We start from the raw sequence: 22,634 nt of genomic DNA, 5'->3' as shown, positions 1-22,634 counted from the left end.
CACCCAACCATCTGTGACCACCTGTGTCAACCTGTGACTACCGTGACCACCCAACCATCCATTACCACCCATTCATCTGTGACCTCCCAACCATGCATTACCACCCGTCTCCTCCTGTGACTACCGTGACCACCGAACCATCCATTACCACCCGTGTCCAGCTGTGACTACCGTAACCACCCAACCATCTGTTACCACCTATCCATCTGACTACCCAAGCATCCATTACCACCCATGTCCACTTGTGACTACCGTGACCACCCGACCATCCATTACCACCCATGTCCACCTGTGACCACCCAACCATCCATTACCACCCGTGTCCACCTGTGACTATCCGCTAATACCGTGACCACCCAACCATCTGTGACCACCGAACCATCCACTACCACCCATGTACACCTGTGACTACCGTGAACACCCAACCATCCATTACTAGCTGTGTCCACCTATGACTATTCCGTGACTACTGTGACCACACAACCATCCGTTACCACCAGTGTCCACCTGTAACTATCCACTGCTAGTGTGACCACCCAACCATCTGTGACCACCCAAAAATCCACAATCACCCGTGTCCACCCAACCATCTGTGACCACCCAACCATCCATTACCACTTGTGTCCACCTGTGACTACTATGACCACCCAGACATCCATGACCACGTGTGTCCACCTGTGATTACCGTGACCATCCAGCCATCTGTGACCACCCAACCATCCGTGATCATCCATGATCATCCATGACCACCCGTGTCCACCCGTGTCCACCTGTGACTACCGTGACCACACAGCCATCCATTACCACCCATGTCCATCTGTGACTACCGTGACCACCCAGCCATCCATTACCACCTGTGACTACCGTGACCACACAACCATCTGTGACCACCCAACCATCTATTACCAGCCGTGTCCACATGTGACTACTGTGACCACCCAACCATCCATTACCACACAACCCTCTGTGACCTCCCAACCATCCATTAATACTTTGGACACCCAACCATCTCTGACCACCGAACCATCGATTACCACCAATGTCCACCTGTGATTATCCGCTACTACCGTGACCACCAAATCATCTGTGACCACCGAACTATCCACTACCACCCGTGTCCACCTGAGATTACCGTGACCACCCAACCATCCATTACCACCCGTGTCCACCTGTGACCACCCAACCATCTGTGACCACCCAGCCATCCACTACCATCCGTGTCAATCTGTGACTACTGTTACTACCCAACCATCTGTGACCACCCAACTATCCATTACCACCCAACCATCCATAACTAGCTGTGTCCTCCTGTGACTATTCCATGACTACCGTAACCACTCAACCATCCATTACCACACAACCATCTGTGACCGCACAACCTTCTGTGACCACCCAACCATCTGTGACCACCCAACCATCCATTACCACCCGTGTCCACCTGTGACTATTGTGACCACCCAACCATCCATTGCTAGCCGTGTCCACCTGTGACAATTCCATGACTACCATGACCATCCAACCATTCATTACCACCCATTTCCACCTGTGACTATCAGCTACTACCATGACCACCCAACCATCTGTGACCACCGAACCATCCACTACCACCCATGTCCACCTGTGCCTACCGTGAACACCCAACCATTCATTACTAGCCGTGTCCGTCTGTGACTATTCCGTGACTACCGTGACCACACAACCATCCATTACCACCCGTGTCTACCTGTGACTATCCACTACTAGTGTGACCACCCAACCATCTGTGACCACCCAACCAACCATTACCACCCATGTTCACCTGTGATTATTCACTACTACCGTGACCACCCAGCCATGCATTAGCACCCAACCATCTGAATACCCAACCATCCATTACCACTCGTGTCCACTTGTGACTACCGTGACCACCCAACCATCTGTTACCACCAGACCATCCATTACCACCCATGTCCACCTGTGACTACTGTGACCAGCCAACCATCCATTACTACCGTGACCACCTAACCATCTGTGACCACCCAACCATCCACTACCACCTGTGTCAACCTGTCACTACTGTTACCACCCAACTATCCATTACCACCCAACCATCCATAACTAGTTGTGTCCACCTGTGACTATTCCATGATTACCGTGACCACTGAACTATCCATTACCACACAACCATCTGTGACCACCCATGTCCACCTGTGACTATCCGCTACTACCGTGACCACCCAACCATCTGTTACCACCAGACCATCCACTACCACCCATGTCCACCTGTGAATACTGTTACCACCCAACCATCCATTACCACCCGTGTCCACTTGTGACTATCCCGCTACTATTGTGACCACCCAACCATCCATTATCACCCATGTTCACCTGTGCCTACCGTGACCACCCAGCCATCCATTACCAACCAACCTCCATTACCACCCATGTCCACCTGTGACTACCGTGACCACCCAGCCATCCATTACCATCGGCTATTACCGTGACCACTCAACCGTCTGTGACCACTCAACCGTCTGTGACCACTCAACCGTCTGTGACCACTCAACCGTCTGTGACCACTCAACCGTCTGTGACCACTCAACCGTCTGTGACCACACTACCGTCTGTGACCACACAACCGTCTGTGACCACACAACCATCCATTACCACCCATGTCCACCTGTGACTATCCACTACTACCATGACCACCCAACCATCTGTGACCACTGAGCCATGCACTACCACCCATGTCCACCTGTGCCTACCGTGAACACCCAACCATCCATTACTAGCCGTGTCCATCTGTGACTATTCCGTGACTACCGTGACCACACAACCATCCACTATCACCCGTGTCCACCTGTAACTATCCGGTACTAGTGTGACCACCCAACCATCTGTGACCACCTAACCATCCATTACCACCCATGTCCACCTGTGATTACCGTGACCACCCAGCCATTCATTACCACCCAACCATCCATTACCACCCATGTCCACCTGTGACTACCGTGACCACCCAGCCATCCATTACCACCCAACTATCTGTGTCCACCTGTGAGCACCCAACCATCCATTACCACCCAACCATCTGACTACCCAAGCATCAATTACCACTCGTGTCCACTTGTGACTACCGTTACCCCACTACCATCTGTTACCACCAGACCATCCATTACCACCCATGTCCACCTGTGACTACTGTGACCAGCCAACCATCCATTACCACCCAACCATCTGTGACCACCCAACCATCAATTACTACCGTGACTACCGAACCATCCATTACCACCCGTGTCCACCTATGACTATCGGCTACTGCCGTGCCCACTCAACCATCTGTGACCACACAACCATCCATTACCACCCATGTCCACCTGTGACTATCCGCTACTACCATGACCACCCAACCATCTGTGACCACCGAACCATGCACTACCACCCATGTCCACCTGTGCCTACCGTGAACACCCAACCATCCATTACTAGCCGTGTCCACCTATGACTATTCCGTGACTACCGTGACCACACAACCATCCATTACCATCCGTGTCCACCTGTGACTACTGAGACCACCCAACCATCCATTACCACCCATGTCCACCTGTGATTACCGTGACCACCCAGCCATCCATTAGCACCCAACCATCTGACTTCCCAACTATCCATTACCACTCGTGTCCACTTGTGACTACCGTGACCACCCAACCATCTGTTACCACCAGACCATCCATTACCACCCATGTCCACCTGTGACTACTGTGACCCGCCAACCATCCATTACCACCCAACCATCCATTACTACTTTGACCACCCAACCATCCACTACCACCCATGTCAACCTGTGACTACTGTTACGACCCAACTATCCATAACTAGCAGTGTCCACCTGTGACTATTCCATGACTACCGTGACCACACAACCATCCATTACCACCCAACCATCTGTGTCCACCCAACCATAAATTACTACCGTGACCACCCAACCATCTGTGACCACCCAACCGTCCATTACCACCCGTGTCCGCCTATGACTATCGGCTACTACCGTGACCACACAACCATCCGTGACCACACAACCATCCGTGACCACACAACCATCCGTGACCACACAACCATCCGTGACCACCCATGTCCACCTGTGACTATCCGCTACTACCATGACCACCCAACCATCTGTGACCACCGAACCATGCACTACCACCCATGTCCACCTGTGCCTACCGTGACCACACAACCATCCATTACCACCCAACCATCTGTGATCACCCAACTGTCCATTACAACCCGTGTCCACCTGTGACTATCCGCTACTACCGTGACCGCCCAACCATCTGTGACCACCCAAAAATCTACTACCACCAGTGTCCAACCATCCATTACCACCCAACCATCCATTACCATCAGTGACTATCGTAACCACCCAACCATCCATTACCACCTGTGTCCACCTGTTACTACCGAAACCACCAAACCATCCATTACCATCCAACCATCTGACCACCCAACCATCCATTACCACCTGTGTCCACCTATGACTACTCCATGACTACCGTAACCACCCAACTATCTGTGACCACCTAACCAACAATTACCACCTGTGTCCACCTGCGACTACCGTAACCACCCAACCATCTTACCACCCAACCATCCATTACTACCCGTGTCCACCAGTGACTATTCCATGAATACTGTGACCACCCAACCATTCATTACCACCTAACCATCTGTGACCACCAAACCATCCATTACCATGTGTCCACCTGTGACTACCTTAACCACCCAACCTTCCCTTACCACCCAACCATCTGTGACCACCCAACCATCCATTACCACCAGTGACTACCGTAACCACCCGACCATCCATTACCACCTGTGTCCACCTGTTACTACCGTAACCACCCAACCATCCATTACCACCCAACCATCTGTGACCACCTAACCAACCATTACCACCTGTGTCCAACTGTGACTACCATAACCACCCAACCATCTGACCACCCAACCATCCATTACCACCCGTGTCCACCTGTGACTACTGTGACCACCCAACCATCCATTACTACCCGTGTCCACCTGTGACTATTCCGTGACTACCATGACCACCCAACTATCCATTACCACCCAACCATCTGTGTCCACCTAACCATCCATTAGCACCCATGCCCACCTGTGACTATCGTGTCTACCTTGACCACCCAACCATCAGTGACCACCCGACCATCCATTACCACCTTTAACTATCCTGACCACCCAACCATCTATTCCCACTCGTGTCCACCTAACCTTCAGTGACCACCCAAACATCTACCGTGACCACCCAACCAGTGACCACCTGACCATCCATTACCACCCGTGTCGACCTGTGACTATCGTGTCTACCTTGACCACCCAACCATCAGTGACCACCCGACCATCCATTACCACCTGTAACTATCCTGACCACCCAACCAGCTATTCCCACTGGTGTCCACCTAACCTTCAGTGACCACCCAAACATCCATTATCATCTGTGACTACTGTGACCACCCAACAATCCATTACCACCCGTGTCCACTTGTGACTATCCGTGACTAATGTCAACTACCATGACCACCCAACTATCTACAACCATTTTCTTAACCACCTGTGATTTCCTGTGACCACATGCGACTATCTGTGACCACCCACGACTACTCCTGACCACCCATGACTACTTGTGTTCAACCATGACTACCCCCGATTACCGGTGACTACCCGTGATCACCTGTGACCTCCCGGGACTACCGATGACGACTTGTGACCTCCTTTGACTACCAGTAATTACCTGTGACTATCCTTGACTTCCCGAGACTACCTGTAACTACAAGAGACTAAATATGACCACCTGTGAGTAAAGGTTGCCACCTGTTATTACCTGTGACCTCCCGTGATTACTTGTGACCTCCTGTGGCTAAATGGGACCTCCCGTGACTACCTGTGACTACACGTGACCATCTGTTATTACTTGTGACCTCCCGAGACTACCTATGACTACCTGTGACCTCCTGTGACTGACATGCTGTTGTCCTTTAGTCCGATGGCTGGATAATCAGATTTCATGCGCTCGGTTACCCCGATCCCCACCTGGATGCCACCATGCTGCACTCACCTTGTCGTAGTAGTATCTCAGCGCCCGGCTCAGCTTGTCGTAGTTCATGTTGGTCTTGTTCTTGCGCAGACCCCACAGCCGCGCCACCTCCTCGGCGTCCAGCAGCTTGAACTCGCCGTCGTTGGAGGTCCAGGAGATGAGGTGCCGGTGGCTCTGCTCCTCCAACAGCTGCAGCAGGAACTGCCAGAGCGTCCCAGATGGGTCCATCTAGTGGAGGGGCAGAGAAGGGACAGGCGTGGGAGGAGGACTACGGGTGCAGGTAGAGCAGCCAATGGATTGACAGCCTTCCTGCAGCAGCCCCACCACCACCACCTATTTTGGGTCTGGCGGCCACCTACCTGTCTGCAGTCTCAGGCGCCTCTCCTGTCCACACAACTCTGGCGGATCTGCTCGACTTTGCTCTTGAAGGGTCTTTGAGTGGCGCTGCGCCGCTGCTGCAACCATGAGGCTGCGGAGGAATCAGCCTGGCGCATGGTCCCGGGTCCTGGGAGGCGAGAGGGAGAGGAGTCCTGGCCTGCTTCACGCAGCAGCGCTCAGCTTTCCTGCCTCCATCGTTCTCCTCCGCCTCCTGCTTGTTTTTTTCGCTGTCTGCCCCTCTTCCCTGCAGCCAGCAGACACAGGAGAGAATCCTGCTCTACGTCAGAGGGAAGGAGAAGGGGAGGCGACAGGGGAGGGCGATGGATGCCCAGGCTGCGCACGCCCCTGCCAGGCACTGGGAGAGGAAAAGCTGGGTGCCAACCACTCTGGCCCCAGCAATGCTTATCGCAGCATACTCAGGGCTGTGGGAAAGCTGAGCGACAACCAACACAACTGCTGACTGAGACTGCCCAGTTATGCCGCCATCATCTTCCGCTACTGTGGTACTGCAGATTTGCTATTCAGGGCTCTAGGAAAGCTGGGTGCCAACCAATATGGCTGCCGTTATGGCTCTCGCAGCGAAGGTGCCGAAGAACAGATCTGACGAGTTTAGCAGTGATGCAGTTTGCTCTTCTTTTGCACTCTATAACAAGGCATGCTTGTATTTCAGGGCTCTAGGAAAGCTGGGTGACAACCAATTTGGCCACCATTATAGCTCTCACAACGCCAATCTTAAATATTGCCTAGCTGATGATTCTGCTCTCTCTCTGAGGGTGTCTGCGTAGATAGCTATGCTATTCAGGGCACTGGGAAAGCTGGGTGACCATCATTGTAACACCCCAAGGTGGGTTCTGAATATCCTACCTGCCAAGTTACACAGTAATTTGCCTCCCTCCCGGGTACGGCTGCCCTTAGCAGACAGCTGTGGTCTTCTGGATACTAGGAAAGCTGGGTGCTAACCAATATGGCTGATGTTACGGGTGCCGAACAACAGATCTGACGAGTTTAGTAGTGATGGAATTTGCTCTCCCTTTGCACTTTCTAAGGAGGCATGCTTGCCTTTCAGGGCTGTGGGAAAGCTGGATGACAACAAACACAAGCAGTTCTGTCAGGCCTGAGTATATACATATATGCCGCCATCATCTCCTGTATCGTGTATTTGCTATTTAGGGCTCTGGAAAGCTGGGTGACAACCAATATGGCCGCTGGCGGAGCCCCTGATTACTGATCTGGTACTGTAAGCGATGACGCGGCTTCCTTTCACTAGGCAGCTCTGTCGTTCAGGGTTTCTGGAAAGCTGGGTGGAAAGCAACATGGTGGCCATGCTGTCGCCTCCTCGCTGATATTAGACAGATGTGCCTCTCAGGATGCTGGGAAAGCCGATAACATTTCCTGACACATCAGTAATTGGAGCCGGATTACCGGGCGTTCTGCAGTCACCGCCATATGCTGGACTATCAGATGCCAGACTACTGGATACAGCGCCATCAATGGAGAAAACCAGCGGTGCCCACAAGACCGAAGCAGCCAATCACAGCGCAGATGTCCTTTCTTAAACGACTGTGGTAAACTAAAAGCTGCGCCGTGATTGGCTGCTGGGGCGGAAGTTTTACAGACCGCATGGACCGGCGGCTGCTCCCTACACATTGCACTCATTTAACCCCTTGTCTCCCTCATGGCTGTTATCGTCCACAGCCCTGGAGCAGCGTGCGACCTGATTGGTTGCTAAGGCAACGCCATCTTCCCCTTACAGCAGCTTAGATAAATCGCCTCCGTTATTTACGCGGGTCGACAACTGCGAGTGAACCTTTGCAGGAACGCTATCTGTTCTCCTTAGGGAGAGCGAGGAGACGGATGAGGCCATGCAGGCGCTTCTGGGTAATATATGCAAATAAGGGAGATGGAACAATCCCTCGGCAGCGCCACCTGCTGGAAGTCATTGTTGCAAGGCTTGTACAAAGAGTTTGACATTGACTTGCAGGAATGCCGCCCTCCAGCAGGTGGCGCTGCAGAGGGATTGTCCCATATCCCTTACTTGAACCTTTTGCAGTAACGCTTGTTTGCCGCCTGTGAAGCCGCTCGTCGGGTCGCATCCTATGTCATCGGCCGCCCTGTGATGGCGGGGCACTGCGGGGGATGAACGATCGTGTGAGTCGGACTGGGACCGCATAAAGGACAGGTAAATACGCGCCAATGTGCGTCTTCAGCGCTCATCGACCGCAGCAGATCGCTCCATACGTGCTGCACACCTCTGCTTGCTGTCAGTGAATGAGAGCATCCTTGTTTACATCCAGAAACTGACAACCTGTCCTGACCCCATACTCCTCGGGGGCGCACATCCATCTACTGACAGCAAGCAGAGGTCCTGCAGGTGCTGACGAATTGGAACACAAAGTACATGAGAGCCGGGCAGCACTCCGCTCTACTACGAGTCTGGAAGCTGAAGCGCCCCTTAAATTTGCCTGCCCCGCAGGTGTTGTAGGAGAGTAGTGGTGAAGGGGTTATGGCGCAGCACCGGCCCCGCAGGTATCAGAGGAGTGCAGCGGTTACGACGCAGCACCCGCCCCACAGCGGCGATGGGTCTACGCGCAGAGCCCACCCCGCAGGTGTTGTAGGAGCGCAACGGTGAAGGGGTTACGGCGCAGCGCCCGCCTCACAGCGGTGAAGGGGTTACGGCGCAGCGCCCGCCTCACAGCGGTGAAGGGGTTACGGCGCAGCGCCCGCCCCGCAGGTGTCGTAGGAGCGCAGCGGTGAAGGGGTTACGGCGCAGCGCCCGCCTCACAGCGGTGAAGGGGTTACGGCGCAGCGCCCGCCCCGCAGGTGTCGTAGGAGCGCAGCGGTGAAGGGGTTACGGCGCAGCGCCCGCCCCGCAGCGGTGAAGGGGTTACGGCGCAGCGCCCGCCTCGCAGCGGTGAAGGGGTTACGGCGCAGCGCCCGCCCCGCAGGTGCCGTAGGAGCGCAGCGGTGAAGGGGTTACAGCGCAGCGCCCGCCTCGCAGCGGTGAAGGGGTTACGGCGCAGCGCCCGCCCCGCAGGTGCCGTAGGAGCGCAGCGGTGTAGGGGTTACAGCGCAGCGCCCGCCTCGCAGCGGTGAAGGGGTTACGGCGCAGCGCCCGCCTCGCAGCGGTGAAGGGGTTACTGCGCAGCGCCCGCCTCGCAGCGGTGAAGGGGTTACGGCGCAGCGCCCGCCTCGCAGCGGTGAAGGGGTTACGGCGCAGCGCCCGCCTCGCAGCGGTGAAGGGGTTACGGCGCAGCGCCCGCCTCGCAGCGGTGAAGGGGTTACGGCGCAGCGCCCGCCTCGCAGCGGTGAAGGGATTACGGCGCAGCGCCCGCCTCGCAGCGGTGAAGGGGTTACGGCGCAGCGCCCGCCCGCAGCGGTGAAGGGGTTACGGCGCAGCGCCCGCCTCGCAGCGGTGAAGGGGTTACGGCGCAGCGCCCGCCCGCAGGTGTCGTAGGAGCGCAGCGGTGAAGGGGTTACGGCGCAGCGCCCGCCTCGCAGCGGTGAAGGGGTTACGGCGCAGCGCCCGCCTCGCAGCGGTGAAGGGGTTACGGCGCAGCGCCCGCCCCGCAGCGGTGAAGGGGTTACGGCGCAGCGCCCGCCTCGCAGCGGTGAAGGGGTTACGGCGCAGCGCCCGCCTCGCAGCGGTGAAGGGGTTACGGCGCAGCGCCCGCCTCGCAGCGGTGAAGGGGTTGCGGCGCAGCGCCCGCCCCGCAGCGGTGAAGGGGTTACGGCGCAGCGCCCGCCTCGCAGCGGTGAAGGGGTTACGGCGCAGCGCCCGCCTCGCAGCGGTGAAGGGGTTACGGCGCAGCGCCCGCCTCGCAGCGGTGAAGGGGTTACGGCGCAGCGCCCGCCCGCAGGTGTCGTAGGAGGTGCGCCACTGACTTGTTTGTGTGGAGGTGACTCTCTGTTGGCGCCCCGTTCTGAGCAGCGACAAGGCCGTGTTGTCACGGTAACAGAGAGAAAGCAGCGCCAATGGAGAGACAGTCGCAGATTAACCCTTCTCCTGCTGGCGCCCCTCTTCAAATAGCAAAACATTATTTAACCTCTTTGATGCCGCACAACAAACTCCACCGGAGAGCGCGGCCATGCGACGGCCAACGCTTCTGCTCCAGCGGTCTGAACGGCATTCCTCGCCTCCTCCGACAGGATCAATCCAGAACTTGGGGTGAGCCGAGGCGCGACTGCTGGGACCCCCGTAAGGTTTGGCGCCACTCTGTACCCGCCAGGGAAAGCCATGCGACTGCTGTACACAGCACAACACGGAGCGCCTCCAGCTGCCCGCAGCGCCCCCGTACGGTCCAGCCGAGCTCGCTCTTTGGGTCACTCCTATTGACTTCTATGGGAGTTATAGAAGCTCGGCTGTTCTAAGCATACTGAGTGCGACGGCCATCACATCCACAGCACCCGGCAGCAGGACCGGCAGAGAGCAGCCGCTCAGAGCAATGAGAAAGCTGAGTAACCATCTGTGCTAGAGCGGCCGAACTAGAACAGGACGGGCTTATTACATAGTGAAGAGAGAGCACCAGCAGAATAGTGAGCGCAGCTCTGGAGTATAATACAGGATGTAACGCAGGATCAGTACAGGATAAGTAATGTATGTACACAGTGACTCCACCACCAGCAGAATAGTGAGTGCAGCTCTGGGGTATAATACAGGATGTAACTCAGGATCAGTACAGGATAAGTAATGTATGTACACAGTGACTCCACCAGCAGAATAGTGAGTGCAGCTCTGTAGTATAATACAGGATGTAACGCAGGATCAGTACAGGATAAGTAATGTATGTACACAGTGACTCCACCACCAGCAGAATAGTGAGTGCAGCTCTGGGGTATAATACAGGATGTAACTCAGGATCAGTACAGGATAAGTAATGTATGTACACAGTGACTCCACCAGCAGAATAGTGAGTGCAGCTCTGCAGTATAATACAGGATGTAACTCAGGATCAGTACAGGATAAGTAATGTATGTACACAGTAACTCCACCAGCAGAATAGTGAGTGCAGCTCTGGGGTATAATACAGGATGTAACTCAGGATCAGTACAGGATAAGTAATGTATGTACACAGTGACCACCAGCAGAATAGTGAGTGCAGCTCTGGTGTATAATACAGGATGTAACTCAGGATCAGTACAGGATAAGTAATGTATGTACACTGTGACTCCACCAGCAGAATAGTGAGTGCAGCTCTGGGGTATAATACAGGATGTAACTCAGCATCAGTACAGGATAAGTAATGTATGTACACAGTGACTCCACCAGCAGAATAGTGAGTGCAGCTCTGGAGTATAATACAGGATGTAACTCAGGAGGAGTACAGGATAAGTAATGTATGTACGCAGTGACTCCACCAGCAGAATAGTGAGTGCAGCTCTGGAGTATAATACAGGATGTAACTCAGGATCAGTACAGGATAAGTAATGTATGTACACAGTGACTCCACCAGCAGAATAGTGAGTGCAGCTCTGGAGTATAATACAGGATGCAACTCAGGATCAGTACAGGATAAGTAATGTATGTACACAGTGACTCCACCAGCAGAATAGTGAGCACAGCTCTGGGGTATGATATAGGATGTAACTCAGGATCAGTACAGGATAAGTAATGTATGTACACAGTGACTCCACCAGCAGAATAGTGAGTGCAGCTCTGGAGTATAATACAAGATGTAACTCAGGATCAGTACAGGATAAGTAATGCATGTACACAGTGACTCCACCAGCAGAATAGTGAGTGCAGCTCTGGGGTATAATACAGGATGTAACTGAGGATCAGTACAGGATAAGTAATGTATGTACACAGTGACTCCACCAGCAGAATAGTGAGTGCAGCTCTGGAGTATAATACAGGATGTAACTCAGGGTCAGTACAGGATAAGTAATGTATGTACACAGTGACTCCACCAGCAGAATAGTGAGTGCAGCTCTGGGGTATAATACAGGATGTAACTGAGGATCAGTACAGGATAAGTAATGTATGTACACAGTGACTCCACCAGCAGAATAGTGAGTGCAGCTCTTGGGTATAATACAGGATGTAACTCAGGAGCAGTACAGGATAAGTAATGCATGTACACAGTGACTCCACCAGCAGAATAGTGAGTGCAGCTCTGGAGGATAATACAGGATGTAACTCAGGATCAGTACAGGATAAGTAATGTATGTACACAGTGACTCCAGCAGAATAGTGAGTGCAGCTCTGGGGTATAATATACAGGATGTAACTGAGGATCAGTACAGGATAAGTAATGTATGCACACAATGACTCCACCAGCAGAATAGCGAGTGCAGCTCTGGAGTATAATACAGATGTAACTCAGGAGCAGTACAGGATAAGTAATGTATGTACACAGTGACTCCACCAGCAGAATAGTGAGTGCAGCTCTGGGGTATAATACAAGATGTAACTCAGGATCAGTACAGGATAAGTAATGCATGTACACAGTGACTCCACCAGCAGAATAGTGAGTGCAGCTCTGGAGTATAATACAGGATGTAACTCAGGATCAGTACAGGATAAGTAATGTATGTACACAGTGACTCCACTAGCAGAATAGTGAGTGCAGCTCTGGGGTATAATACAAGATGTAACTCAGGATCAGTACAGGATAAGTAATGCATGTACACAGTGACTCCACCAGCAGAATAGTGAGTGCAGCTCTGGAGTATAATACAGGATGTAACTCAGGATCAGTACAGGATAAGTAATGTATGTACACAGTGACTCCACCAGCAGAATAGTGAGTGCAGCTCTAGAGTATAATACAGGATGTAACTCAGGATCTGTACAGGATAAGTAATGTATGTACACAGTGACTCCACCAGCAGAATAGTGAGTGCAGCTCTGGGGTATAGTACAAGATGTAACTCAGGATCAGTACAGGATAAGTAATGTATGTACACAGTGACTCCACCAGCAGAATAGTGAGTGCAGCTCTAGAGTATAATACAGGATGTAACTCAGGATCTGTACAGGATAAGTAATGTATGTACACAGTGACTCCACCAGCAGAATAGTGAGTGCAGCTCTGGGGTATAATACAGGATGTAACTCAGGGTCAGTACAGGATAAGTAATGTATGTACACAGTGACTCCACCAGCAGAATAGTGAGTGCAGCTCTGGAGTATAATACAGGATATAACTCAGGGTCAGTACAGGATAAGTAATGTATGTACACAGTGACTCCACCAGCAGAATAGTGAGTGCAGCTCTGGAGTATAATACAGGATGTAACTCAGGATCAGTACAGGATAAGTAATGTGTGTACACAGTGACTCCACCAGCAGAATAGTGAGTGCAGCTCTGGAGTATAATACAGGATGTAACTCAGGATCACTACAGGATAAGTAATGTATGTACACAGTGACTCCACCAGCAGAATAGTGAGTGCAGCTCTGGGGTATAATACAGGATAAGTAATGTATGTATGCCGTGCTCCCAAACCTGACTAGTAAATAATTCTTCCATCACACATTTGCACATTGCTACTGATAAAGCTTTATTTGCAACGATTTCCTAACAATCCTTTATTGCTGCCCCCTGCACACAAGTACCGGACCTGTCCGTGTAATGTAACACACGTATGTGCTCGTTCGCTTATGCTTTCCGCCACTACTTGGACTCCCTCATGGTGGGAGCCGGAAGACCCCTCGGCTTCTGTCACTGATTCACTGGCTCGTTAGGCAGATCCTGTAATTCCCGCAGACCCTGCAGAAACATCCAAAGTCCATCCATTTAATGACGATAAGACGAGCTGTGCCCCCTTCATGTGCCCCTATATGCCCTCATCGGGCTTATGGAGGGTAACGGGGTCCCCCTATAACATTGACATATCCGTGTGGGCAGCCCGGGGGTCTCACCTCTAGGACCAGCCTGATGTGGGCCCTGATGTTTGAGGCGTCGTCCGTCAGATGTTCACTAATGCTAAAGAAAAGCAAAGACATTACTTGGCGATGGGACGGAGGCTGGACTAGACATGGCCGCACCCGTCCGCAGGATCCAGATTGGATGAGTTTAGGCCTGACTAGCAGGTTAGGTAAGAGTAACCAGATAATAACGATGTCAGAGACCGCCGGGCGGCCCGGTCATACCAGCAGGCGACGGAACGATTAGTCAACGAGCCAACGATGTCAGAGACCGCCGGGCGGCCCGGTCATACCAGCAGGCGACGGAGCGATTAGTCAACGAGCCAACGATGTCAGAGACCGCCGGGCGGCCCGGTCATACCAGCAGGCGACGGAGCGATTAGTCAACGAGCCAACGATGTCAGAGACCGCCGGGGGGCCCGGTTATACCAGCAGGCGACGGAACGATTAGTCAACGAGCCAACGATGTCAGAGACCGCCAGGCGGCCCGGTCATACCGGCAGGCAACGGAACGATTAGTCAACGAGCCAACGAAGTCAGAGACCGCCGGGTGGCCCGGTCATACCAGCAGGCAACGGAACGATCAGTCAACGGGCCAACGAAGTCAGAGACCGCCGGGCAGCCCGGTCATACCGGCAGGCAACGGAACGATTAGTCAACGAGCCAACTATGTCAGAGACCGCCGGGCGGCCCGGTCATACCAGCAGGCAACGGAACGATTAGTCAACGGGCCAACGAAGTCAGAGACCGCCGTGCAGCCCGGTCATACCGGCAGGCAACGGAACGATTAGTCAACGAGCCAACTATGTCAGAGACCGCCGGGTGGCCCGGTCATACCAGCAGGCAACGGAACGATCAGTCAACGGGCCAACGAAGTCAGAGACCGCCGGGCGGCCCGGTCATACCGGCAGGCAACGGAACGATTAGTCAACGAGCCAACGATGTCAGAGACCGCCGGGCGGCCCGGTCATACCGGCAGGCAACGGAACGATTAGTCAACGGGCCAACTATGTCAGAGACCGCCGGGCGGCCCGGTCATACCAGCAGGCGACGGAACGATTAGTCAACGAGCCAACGATGTCAGAGACTGCCGGGGAGCCCGGTCATACCAGCAGGCAATGGAACGATTAGTCAACGAGCCAACGATGTCAGAGACTGCCGGGCGGCCCGGTCATACCAGCAGGCAACGGAACGATTAGTCAACGATGTCAGAGACCGCCGGGTGGCCCGGTCATACCAGCAGGCGACGGAACGATTAGTCAACGATGTCAGAGACCGCCGGGCGGCCCGGTCATACCAGCAGGCGATCGAACGATTAGTCAACGAGCCAACGATGACAGAGACCGCCAGGTGGCCCGGTCATACCAGCAGGCAATGGAACGATTAGTCAACGATGTCAGAGACCGCCGGGCGGCCCGGTCATACCAGCAGGCAATGGAACGATTAGTCAACGATGTCAGAGACCGCCGGGTGGCCCGGTCATACCAGCAGGCAATGGAACGATTAGTCAACGATGTCAGAGACCGCCGGGCGGCCCGGTCATACCAGCAGGCAATGGAACGATTAGTCAACGATGTCAGAGACCGCCGGGCGGCCCGGTCATACCAGCAGGCAATGGAACGATTAGTCAACGATGTCAGAGACCGCCGGGCGGCCCGGTCATACCAGCAGGCAATGGAACGATTAGTCAACGATGTCAGAGACCGCCGGGCGGCCCGGTCATACCAGCAGGCAATGGAACGATTAGTCAACGATGTCAGAGACCGCCGGGCGGCCCGGTCATACCAGCAGGCAATGGAACGATTAGTCAACGATGTCAGAGACCGCCGGGCGGCCCGGTCATACCAGCAGGTAACGGAACGATTAGTCAACGAGCCAACGATGTTAGAGACCGCCGGGCTGCCCGGTCATACCAGCAGGCGACAGAACGATTAGTCTACGAGCCAAGGATGTCAGAGACCGCCGGGCGGCCCGGTCATACCAGCAGGCGATCGAACGATTAGTCAACGAGCCAACGATGTCAGAGACCGCCGGACGGCCCGGTCATACCAGCAGGCAATGGAACGATTAGTCAACGAGCCAACGAAGTCAGAGACCGCCAGGCGGCCCGGTCATACCAGCAGGCAATGGAACGATTAGTCAACGAGCCAACGATGTCAGAGACCGCCGGGTGGCCCGGTCATACCAGCAGGCAATGGAACGATTAGTCAACGAGCCAACGAAGTCAGAGACCGCCAGGCGGCCCGGTCATACCAGCAGGCAACGGAACGATCAGTCAACGAGCCAACGATGTCAGAGACCGCCGGGCGGCCCGGTCATACCAGCAGGCGACAGAACGAGCCAACGATGTCAGAGACCGCCGGGCGGCCCGGTCATACCAGCAGGCGACGGAACGATTAGTCAACGAGCCAACGATGGCTTTCAAAGACTTTAAGGACAGACTGATACCCTGATACCATCCCCATTGCCCCCCGGGAGCGCCCACTCCCCACCGATCTCAGAAGACCCAGTGCTAGCCTCTGAAGCCTTGGGCTGCCAGTGCTTCCTTCACCGGCAGCCTGTACAGAGCATGGCACCCATCACATGACCGGCGGTGCTGCCGGACGACCCATGTCCAGTCACTAAACAACTAGTCAAGCAGTAAGTAGTCCGTGAGCCGTAATCCAAGCTGTGTCTAGATTGGTTGTCTAGGTCAGAGTTTCCCACTGAAGTCCTCAGGGACCCCAACAGGATTGCACCGGTGTTCATACTATAGGACATCCTGACAACGTGACCTGCTGGGGGTCCCTGAGGACTGGAGCTCGGAATCACTGGCCTAGGTCACCCCAGAGCAGCCAAGACAGACTAGAGGAGACGATAGAACAATGGAGGGCCGAGGTGCCGCGGGCTCCTTACTCCGTCAGCATCCTGTTCTTCTTCTCGATAAACCTGAGAGCTTCCTCCAGCGTCAGCTCCGCAAAGAACCCGAAGCCCAAAGCCACAAATATCTTCGAGGAGTCAGGGCTGAAGAGGAAACAATCAGCAGGGTGTAAATACACAGAGCAGGAAACAATCAGCCGGGGGGGGGGGGGGGGGCAGGAGCGAGGGGAGCGCCGCACAGAGGAGGGGGGGGGGCAGGAGCGAGGGGAGCGGCGCACAGAGGAGGGGGGGGGCAGGAGCGAGGGGAGCGCCGCACAGAGGAGGGGGGGGGGGGGCAGGAGCGAGGGGAGCGCCGCACAGAGGAGGGGGGGGGGCAGGAGCGAGGGAAGCGCCGCACAGAGGAGGGGGGGGGGGCAGGAGCGAGGGGAGCGCCGCACAGAGGAGGGGGGGGGGCAGGAGCGAGGGGAGCGCCGCACAGAGAAGGGGGGGGGGGGCAGGAGCGAGGGGAGCGCCGCACAGAGGAGGGGGGGGGCAGGAGCGAGGGGAGCGCCGCACAGAGGAGGGGGGGGGCAGGAGCGAGGGGAGCGCCGCACAGAGGAGGGGGGGGGCAGGAGCGAGGGGAGCGCCGCACAGAGGAGGGGGGGGGGCAGGAGCGAGGGGAGCGCCGCACAGAGGAGGGGGGGGGCAGGAGCGAGGGGAGCGCCGCACAGAGGAGGGGGGGGCAGGAGCGAGGGGAGCGCCGCACAGAGGAGGTGGGGGGGGCAGGAGCGAGGGGAGCGCCGCACAGAGGAGGGGGGGGGCAGGAGCGAGGGGAGCGCCGCACAGAGGGGGGGGGGGCAGGAGCGAGGGGAGCGCCGCACAGAGGAGGGGGGGGGCAGGAGCGAGGGGAGCGCCGCGCAGAGGAGGGGGGGGGGGCAGGAGCGAGGGGAGCGCCGCACAGAGGAGGGGGGGGGGCAGGAGCGAGGGGAGCGCCGCACAGAGGAGGGGGGGGGGGCAGGAGCGAGGGGAGCGCCGCACAGAGGGGGGGGGGGGGCAGGAGCGAGGGGAGCGCCGCGCAGAGGAGGGGGGGGGGCAGGAGCGAGGGGAGCGCCGCACAGAGGAGGGGGGGGGCAGGAGCGAGGGGAGCGCCGCACAGAGGAGGGGGGGGGGGCAGGAGCGAGGGGAGCGCCGCACAGAGGGGGGGGGGCAGGAGCGAGGGGAGCGCCGTGCAAAGGAGGGGGGGGGGGCAGGAGCGAGGGGAGCGCCGCACAGAGGAGGGGGGGGGGGCAGGAGCGAGGGGAGCGCCGCACAGAGGAGGGGGGGGCAGGAGTGAGGGGAGCGCCGCACAGAGGAGGGGGGGGGGGCAGGAGCGAGGGGAGCGCCGCACAGAGGAGGGGGGGGGGCAGGAGCGAGGGGAGCGCCGCGCAGAGGAGGGAGGGCAGGAGCGAGGGGAGCGCCGCGCAGAGGAGGGAGGGCAGGAGCGAGGGGAGCGCCGCGCAGAGGACGGGCGACGGGAGCGCCGCGCAGAGGACGGGCGACGGGAGCGCCGCGCAGAGGACGGGCGACGGGAGCGCCGCGCAGAGGAAGGTGGGAGGGAACGAAGGGGAGTGCCGCACAGAAAACAGAAGGGGAAGGGACCGAGGGGAGCTCCACATAGAGGAATAGAGGAAGTTGGGGGGGACCGAGGGGAGCGCCACATAGAGGAGGAGGAGGAGGGGGCGCGCGCCACACAGAGGGGATCGAGCAGATTAATCACTCACACCTCCGCATTGACGTAGAAGTTGCAGCCCAGGTCCACCTGCGTCTGGAGGGCTCCCGACTCCAACTCCTGTAGAACATAAAGGAGTCTTATGAACAGCAGGAAGTGCCTGCAGGCAGAGGGCTGACAGCATCTCCTGAAGGCCCATTTACACGAAACAATTAGCGCTCAAAATTCGTTCAAACGATGCAGTCGTTCAGACAGAGAGAGAGAGAGATAACAGGGACCGCACGCTGTGTTCTGCACAGAAGTCGGAGATTACATTGTATTCTGCCAACGGCCCTTGTGAGGACAATGGAGCTGTGTGCAGAGCTCAGAACACATGCTGTGCTCTGCAAACAGCTGCAGGAGACCCTTTTACATGCAAACAAAGCTAACAAAGTGTTAACACTTATTGCAAAACAATCACTAAGGCCTCCTTCCCACGAACGGATTTCCGCCGCGTAATTCGTTTTCTGCGGGTGAGGACGGGCTGTACGCACTGACGGCTTCCATTGCAGTCAATGGAAGCCGTCCGTTCACGCTATCTCCCGCTGTAACCAGCGGGAGATAGCGTGAAAAAACGCTTTCCCGCCCACCGCCGCGCGTCATCTGACGCCAAATGACGCGGCCGGCCGCGTCACGTGACACGCTCGGTGACGCGGCGGTGGTGGGCGGGGAAGCGATTTCACGCTATCTCCCGCAGGTAAGTATAGGGGCTCTGGGGGGCGCCGTGACGGGCTTCACTGCGTAATATTACGCGGCGGACCCCGTCACGCTCGTGGGAAGGAGGCCTAATACTGTCAACCATTTGAAAGATGTGATTTGTGTGTAAATGGGCCTCCTGCCTATAGGGGGCGCCCTGCAGACACCACACTGCTATGGGGGCTCACCTGGAGTCTCTGGATGAGGCTCTTCAGCTGCAGGTACTGGCTGATCTTCTCATACACACTGTCACGACTCTCCAGCACTCGCCTGCAAGAAGAACATGCTCTACAGTGACTGATATCAGGGGCCGTTATGGAAACTGGTGCTCAACGCAGACACCGCAGACCAGCCGACGGCGCTGCGCAGACACCGCAGACCAGCCGACGGCGCTGCGCAGACACCGCAGACCAGCCGACGGCGCTGCGCAGACACCGCAGACCAGCCGACGGCGCTGCGCAGACACCGCAGACCAGCCGACGGCGCTGCGCAGACACCGCAGACCAGCCGACGGCGCTGCGCAGACACCGCAGACCAGCCGACGGCGCTGCGCAGACACCGCAGACCAGCCGACGGCGCTGCGCAGACACCGCAGACCAGCCGACGGCGCTGCGCAGACACCGCAGACCAGCCGACGGCGCTGCGCAGACACCGCAGACCAGCCGACGGCGCTGCGCAGACACCGCAGACCAGCCACCGGCGCTGCGCAGACACCGCAGACCAGCCACCGGCGCTGCGCAGACACCGCAGACCAGCCACCGGCGCTGCGCAGACACCGCAGACCAGCCACCGGCGCTGCGCAGACACCGCAGACCAGCCACCGGCGCTGCGCAGACACCGCAGACCAGCCACCGGCGCTGCGCAGACACCGCAGACCAGCCAACGGCGCTGCGCAGACACCGCAGACCAGCCACCGGCGCTGCGCAGACACCGCAGACCAGCCACCGGCGCTGCGCAGACACCGCAGACCAGCCACCGGCGCTGCGCAGACACCGCAGACCAGCCACCGGCGCTGCGCAGACACCGCAGACCGCCCAACGGCGCTGCGCAGACACCGCAGACCGCCCAACGGCGCTGCGCAGACACCGCAGACCGCCCAACGGCGCTGCGCAGACACCGCAGACCGCCCAACGGCGCTGCGCAGACACCGCAGACCGCCCAACGGCGCTGCGCAGACACCGCAGACCGCCCAACGGCGCTGCGCAGACACCGCAGACCGCCCAACGGCGCTGCGCAGACACCGCAGACCGCCCAACGGCGCTGCGCAGACACCGCAGACCGCCCAACGGCGCTGCGCAGACACCGCAGACCGCCCAACGGCGCTGCGCAGACACCGCAGACCAGCCAACGACGCTGCGCAGTCACCGCAGACCCCCCGACGGCGCTGCGCAGACACCGCAGACCAGCCGACGGCGCTGCGCAGACACCGCAGACCAGCCGACGGCGCTGCGCAGACACCGCAGACCAGCCGACGGCGCTGCGCAGACACCGCAGACCAGCCGACGGCGCTGCGCAGACACCGCAGACCAGCCGACGGCGCTGCGCAGACACCGCAGACCAGCCGACGGCGCTGCGCAGACACCGCAGACCAGCCGACGGCGCTGCGCAGACACCGCAGACCAGCCGACGGCGCTGCGCAGACACCGCAGACCAGCCGACGGCGCTGCGCAGACACCGCAGACCAGCCGACGGCGCTGCGCAGACACCGCAGACCAGCCGACGGCGCTGCGCAGACACCGCAGACCAGCCGACGGCGCTGCGCAGACACCGCAGACCAGCCGACGGCGCTGCGCAGACACCGCAGACCAGCCACCGGCGCTGCGCAGACACCGCAGACCAGCCACCGGCGCTGCGCAGACACCGCAGACCAGCCACCGGCGCTGCGCAGACACCGCAGACCAGCCACCGGCGCTGCGCAGACACCGCAGACCAGCCAACGGCGCTGCGCAGACACCGCAGACCAGCCACCGGCGCTGCGCAGACACCGCAGACCAGCCACCGGCGCTGCGCAGACACCGCAGACCAGCCACCGGCGCTGCGCAGACACCGCAGACCAGCCGACGGCGCTGCGCAGACACCGCAGACCAGCCGACGGCGCTGCGCAGACACCGCAGACCAGCCACCGGCGCTGCGCAGACACCGCAGACCAGCCACCGGCGCTGCGCAGACACCGCAGACCAGCCAACGGCGCTGCGCAGACACCGCAGACCGCCCAACGGCGCTGCGCAGACACCGCAGACCGCCCAACGGCGCTGCGCAGACACCGCAGACCGCCCAACGGCGCTGCGCAGACACCGCAGACCGCCCAACGGCGCTGCGCAGACACCGCAGACCGCCCAACGGCGCTGCGCAGACACCGCAGACCAGCCAACGGCGCTGCGCAGTCACCGCAGACCCCCCAACGGCGCTGCGCAGACACCGCAGACCAGCCAACGGCGCTGCGCAGACACCGCAGACCAGCCAACGGCGCTGCGCAGACACCGCAGACCAGCCAACGGCGCTGCGCAGACACCCCAGACCGCCCGCGCTGCGCAGACAGAGACCGCGCCATTATTGGGAGTCTGTACATGGAGGTCTCTGCAGGTATATTGGGGGTCCCTGTAGGTATATGAGGGGTGTCTGTATATGGGGGGGGGGTCTCTGTAGGTATATTGGGGGTCTCTGCAGGTATATTGAGGGTCCCTGTAGGTATATTGGGGGTCTCTGCAGGTATATTGGGGGTCTCTGCAGGTATATTGGGGGTCCCTGTAGGTATGAGGGGTGGCTGTATATGGGGGGGGGGGGTCTCTGTACACTTTCTGCACGAGCTGCCCCCACAATCCTCTCCGTCACACGTGCCCCCCTCGCCGGTGACGTCACGGCTGCCGCAGGTCACGTGGGCCGCACCTGAGGTCCCTCTGCAGGGTGTCCGTCACGAACGCCTCGTACCGCAGCACCTTCTCCTCCATGTCCGTCCGGCAGCCTCTGGCCGCGCAGCTCTGACGTCACGGCGCGCTCCGCTGGTCACATGACTAGTA

At 57.8% G+C, this 22,634-nt stretch overlaps 2 protein-coding genes across 5 annotated transcripts in view; both read right to left on the bottom strand.

Moving 5' to 3' along the window:
- The window catches only part of ELK1 (ETS transcription factor ELK1), an 82,320-nt gene extending 75,742 nt beyond the window's left edge, over window positions 1-6,578 (bottom strand). For 2 of the 3 annotated variants that reach the window (XM_066579989.1, XM_066579990.1), the window contains exons 1-2: window positions 6,448-6,578; window positions 6,110-6,316 (exon numbers count right to left, since the gene is read on the bottom strand). In XM_066579989.1, coding sequence (XP_066436086.1) covers window positions 6,110-6,316 — 207 coding nt within the window. In that variant the 5' untranslated portion in view covers window positions 6,448-6,578. Of the gene's footprint in view, window positions 1-6,109; window positions 6,319-6,447 lie in introns of those variants that run through there. The other variant, XM_066579991.1, reaches the window with a different exon arrangement.
- Window positions 6,579-13,944: 7,366 nt separating this feature from the next.
- UXT (ubiquitously expressed prefoldin like chaperone) lies at window positions 13,945-22,631 on the bottom strand. 2 transcript variants are annotated; one of them, XM_066579984.1, is made up of 6 exons: window positions 22,504-22,630; window positions 19,806-19,887; window positions 18,935-19,002; window positions 17,232-17,339; window positions 14,331-14,394; window positions 13,945-14,178 (listed from the first exon to the last, which is right to left on the bottom strand). In XM_066579984.1, exons 1-6 carry the CDS (start codon window positions 22,563-22,565, stop codon window positions 14,131-14,133), a joined length of 432 nt encoding a protein of 143 aa, XP_066436081.1. In that variant the 5' UTR covers window positions 22,566-22,630; the 3' UTR covers window positions 13,945-14,130. The 2 variants fall into 2 exon arrangements, with proteins under 2 accessions (XP_066436081.1, XP_066436082.1); XM_066579985.1 differs by lacking the exon at window positions 14,331-14,394 and having other exon boundaries at window positions 22,504-22,631.
- Between the last annotated feature and the right edge of the window lie 3 nt (window positions 22,632-22,634).

This window comes from Eleutherodactylus coqui, chromosome 10 (genome assembly GCF_035609145.1).
Source record: "Eleutherodactylus coqui strain aEleCoq1 chromosome 10, aEleCoq1.hap1, whole genome shotgun sequence".
Lineage (NCBI taxonomy): Eukaryota > Metazoa > Chordata > Amphibia > Anura > Eleutherodactylidae > Eleutherodactylus > Eleutherodactylus coqui.
The sequence above is the reverse complement of the archived record's forward strand: the minus strand, read 5'-3'. Positions and strand labels throughout refer to the sequence as shown.

Excerpts from the sequence above, each read along its gene's own strand:
- UXT (XM_066579984.1), bottom strand. The coding sequence starts at position 22,565 with ATGGAGGAGAAGGTGCTGCGGTACGAGGCGTTCGTGACGGACACCCTG. Across the intron at positions 17,340-18,934 it reads TTCTACGTCAATGCGGAGGT|CCCTGACTCCTCGAAGATAT; the intron begins GTGAGTGATTAA and ends TTTCCTCTTCAG. Across the intron at positions 14,395-17,231 it reads AAGAACAGGATGCTGACGGA|CATTAGTGAACATCTGACGG; the intron begins GTAAGGAGCCCG and ends GCTTTTCTTTAG.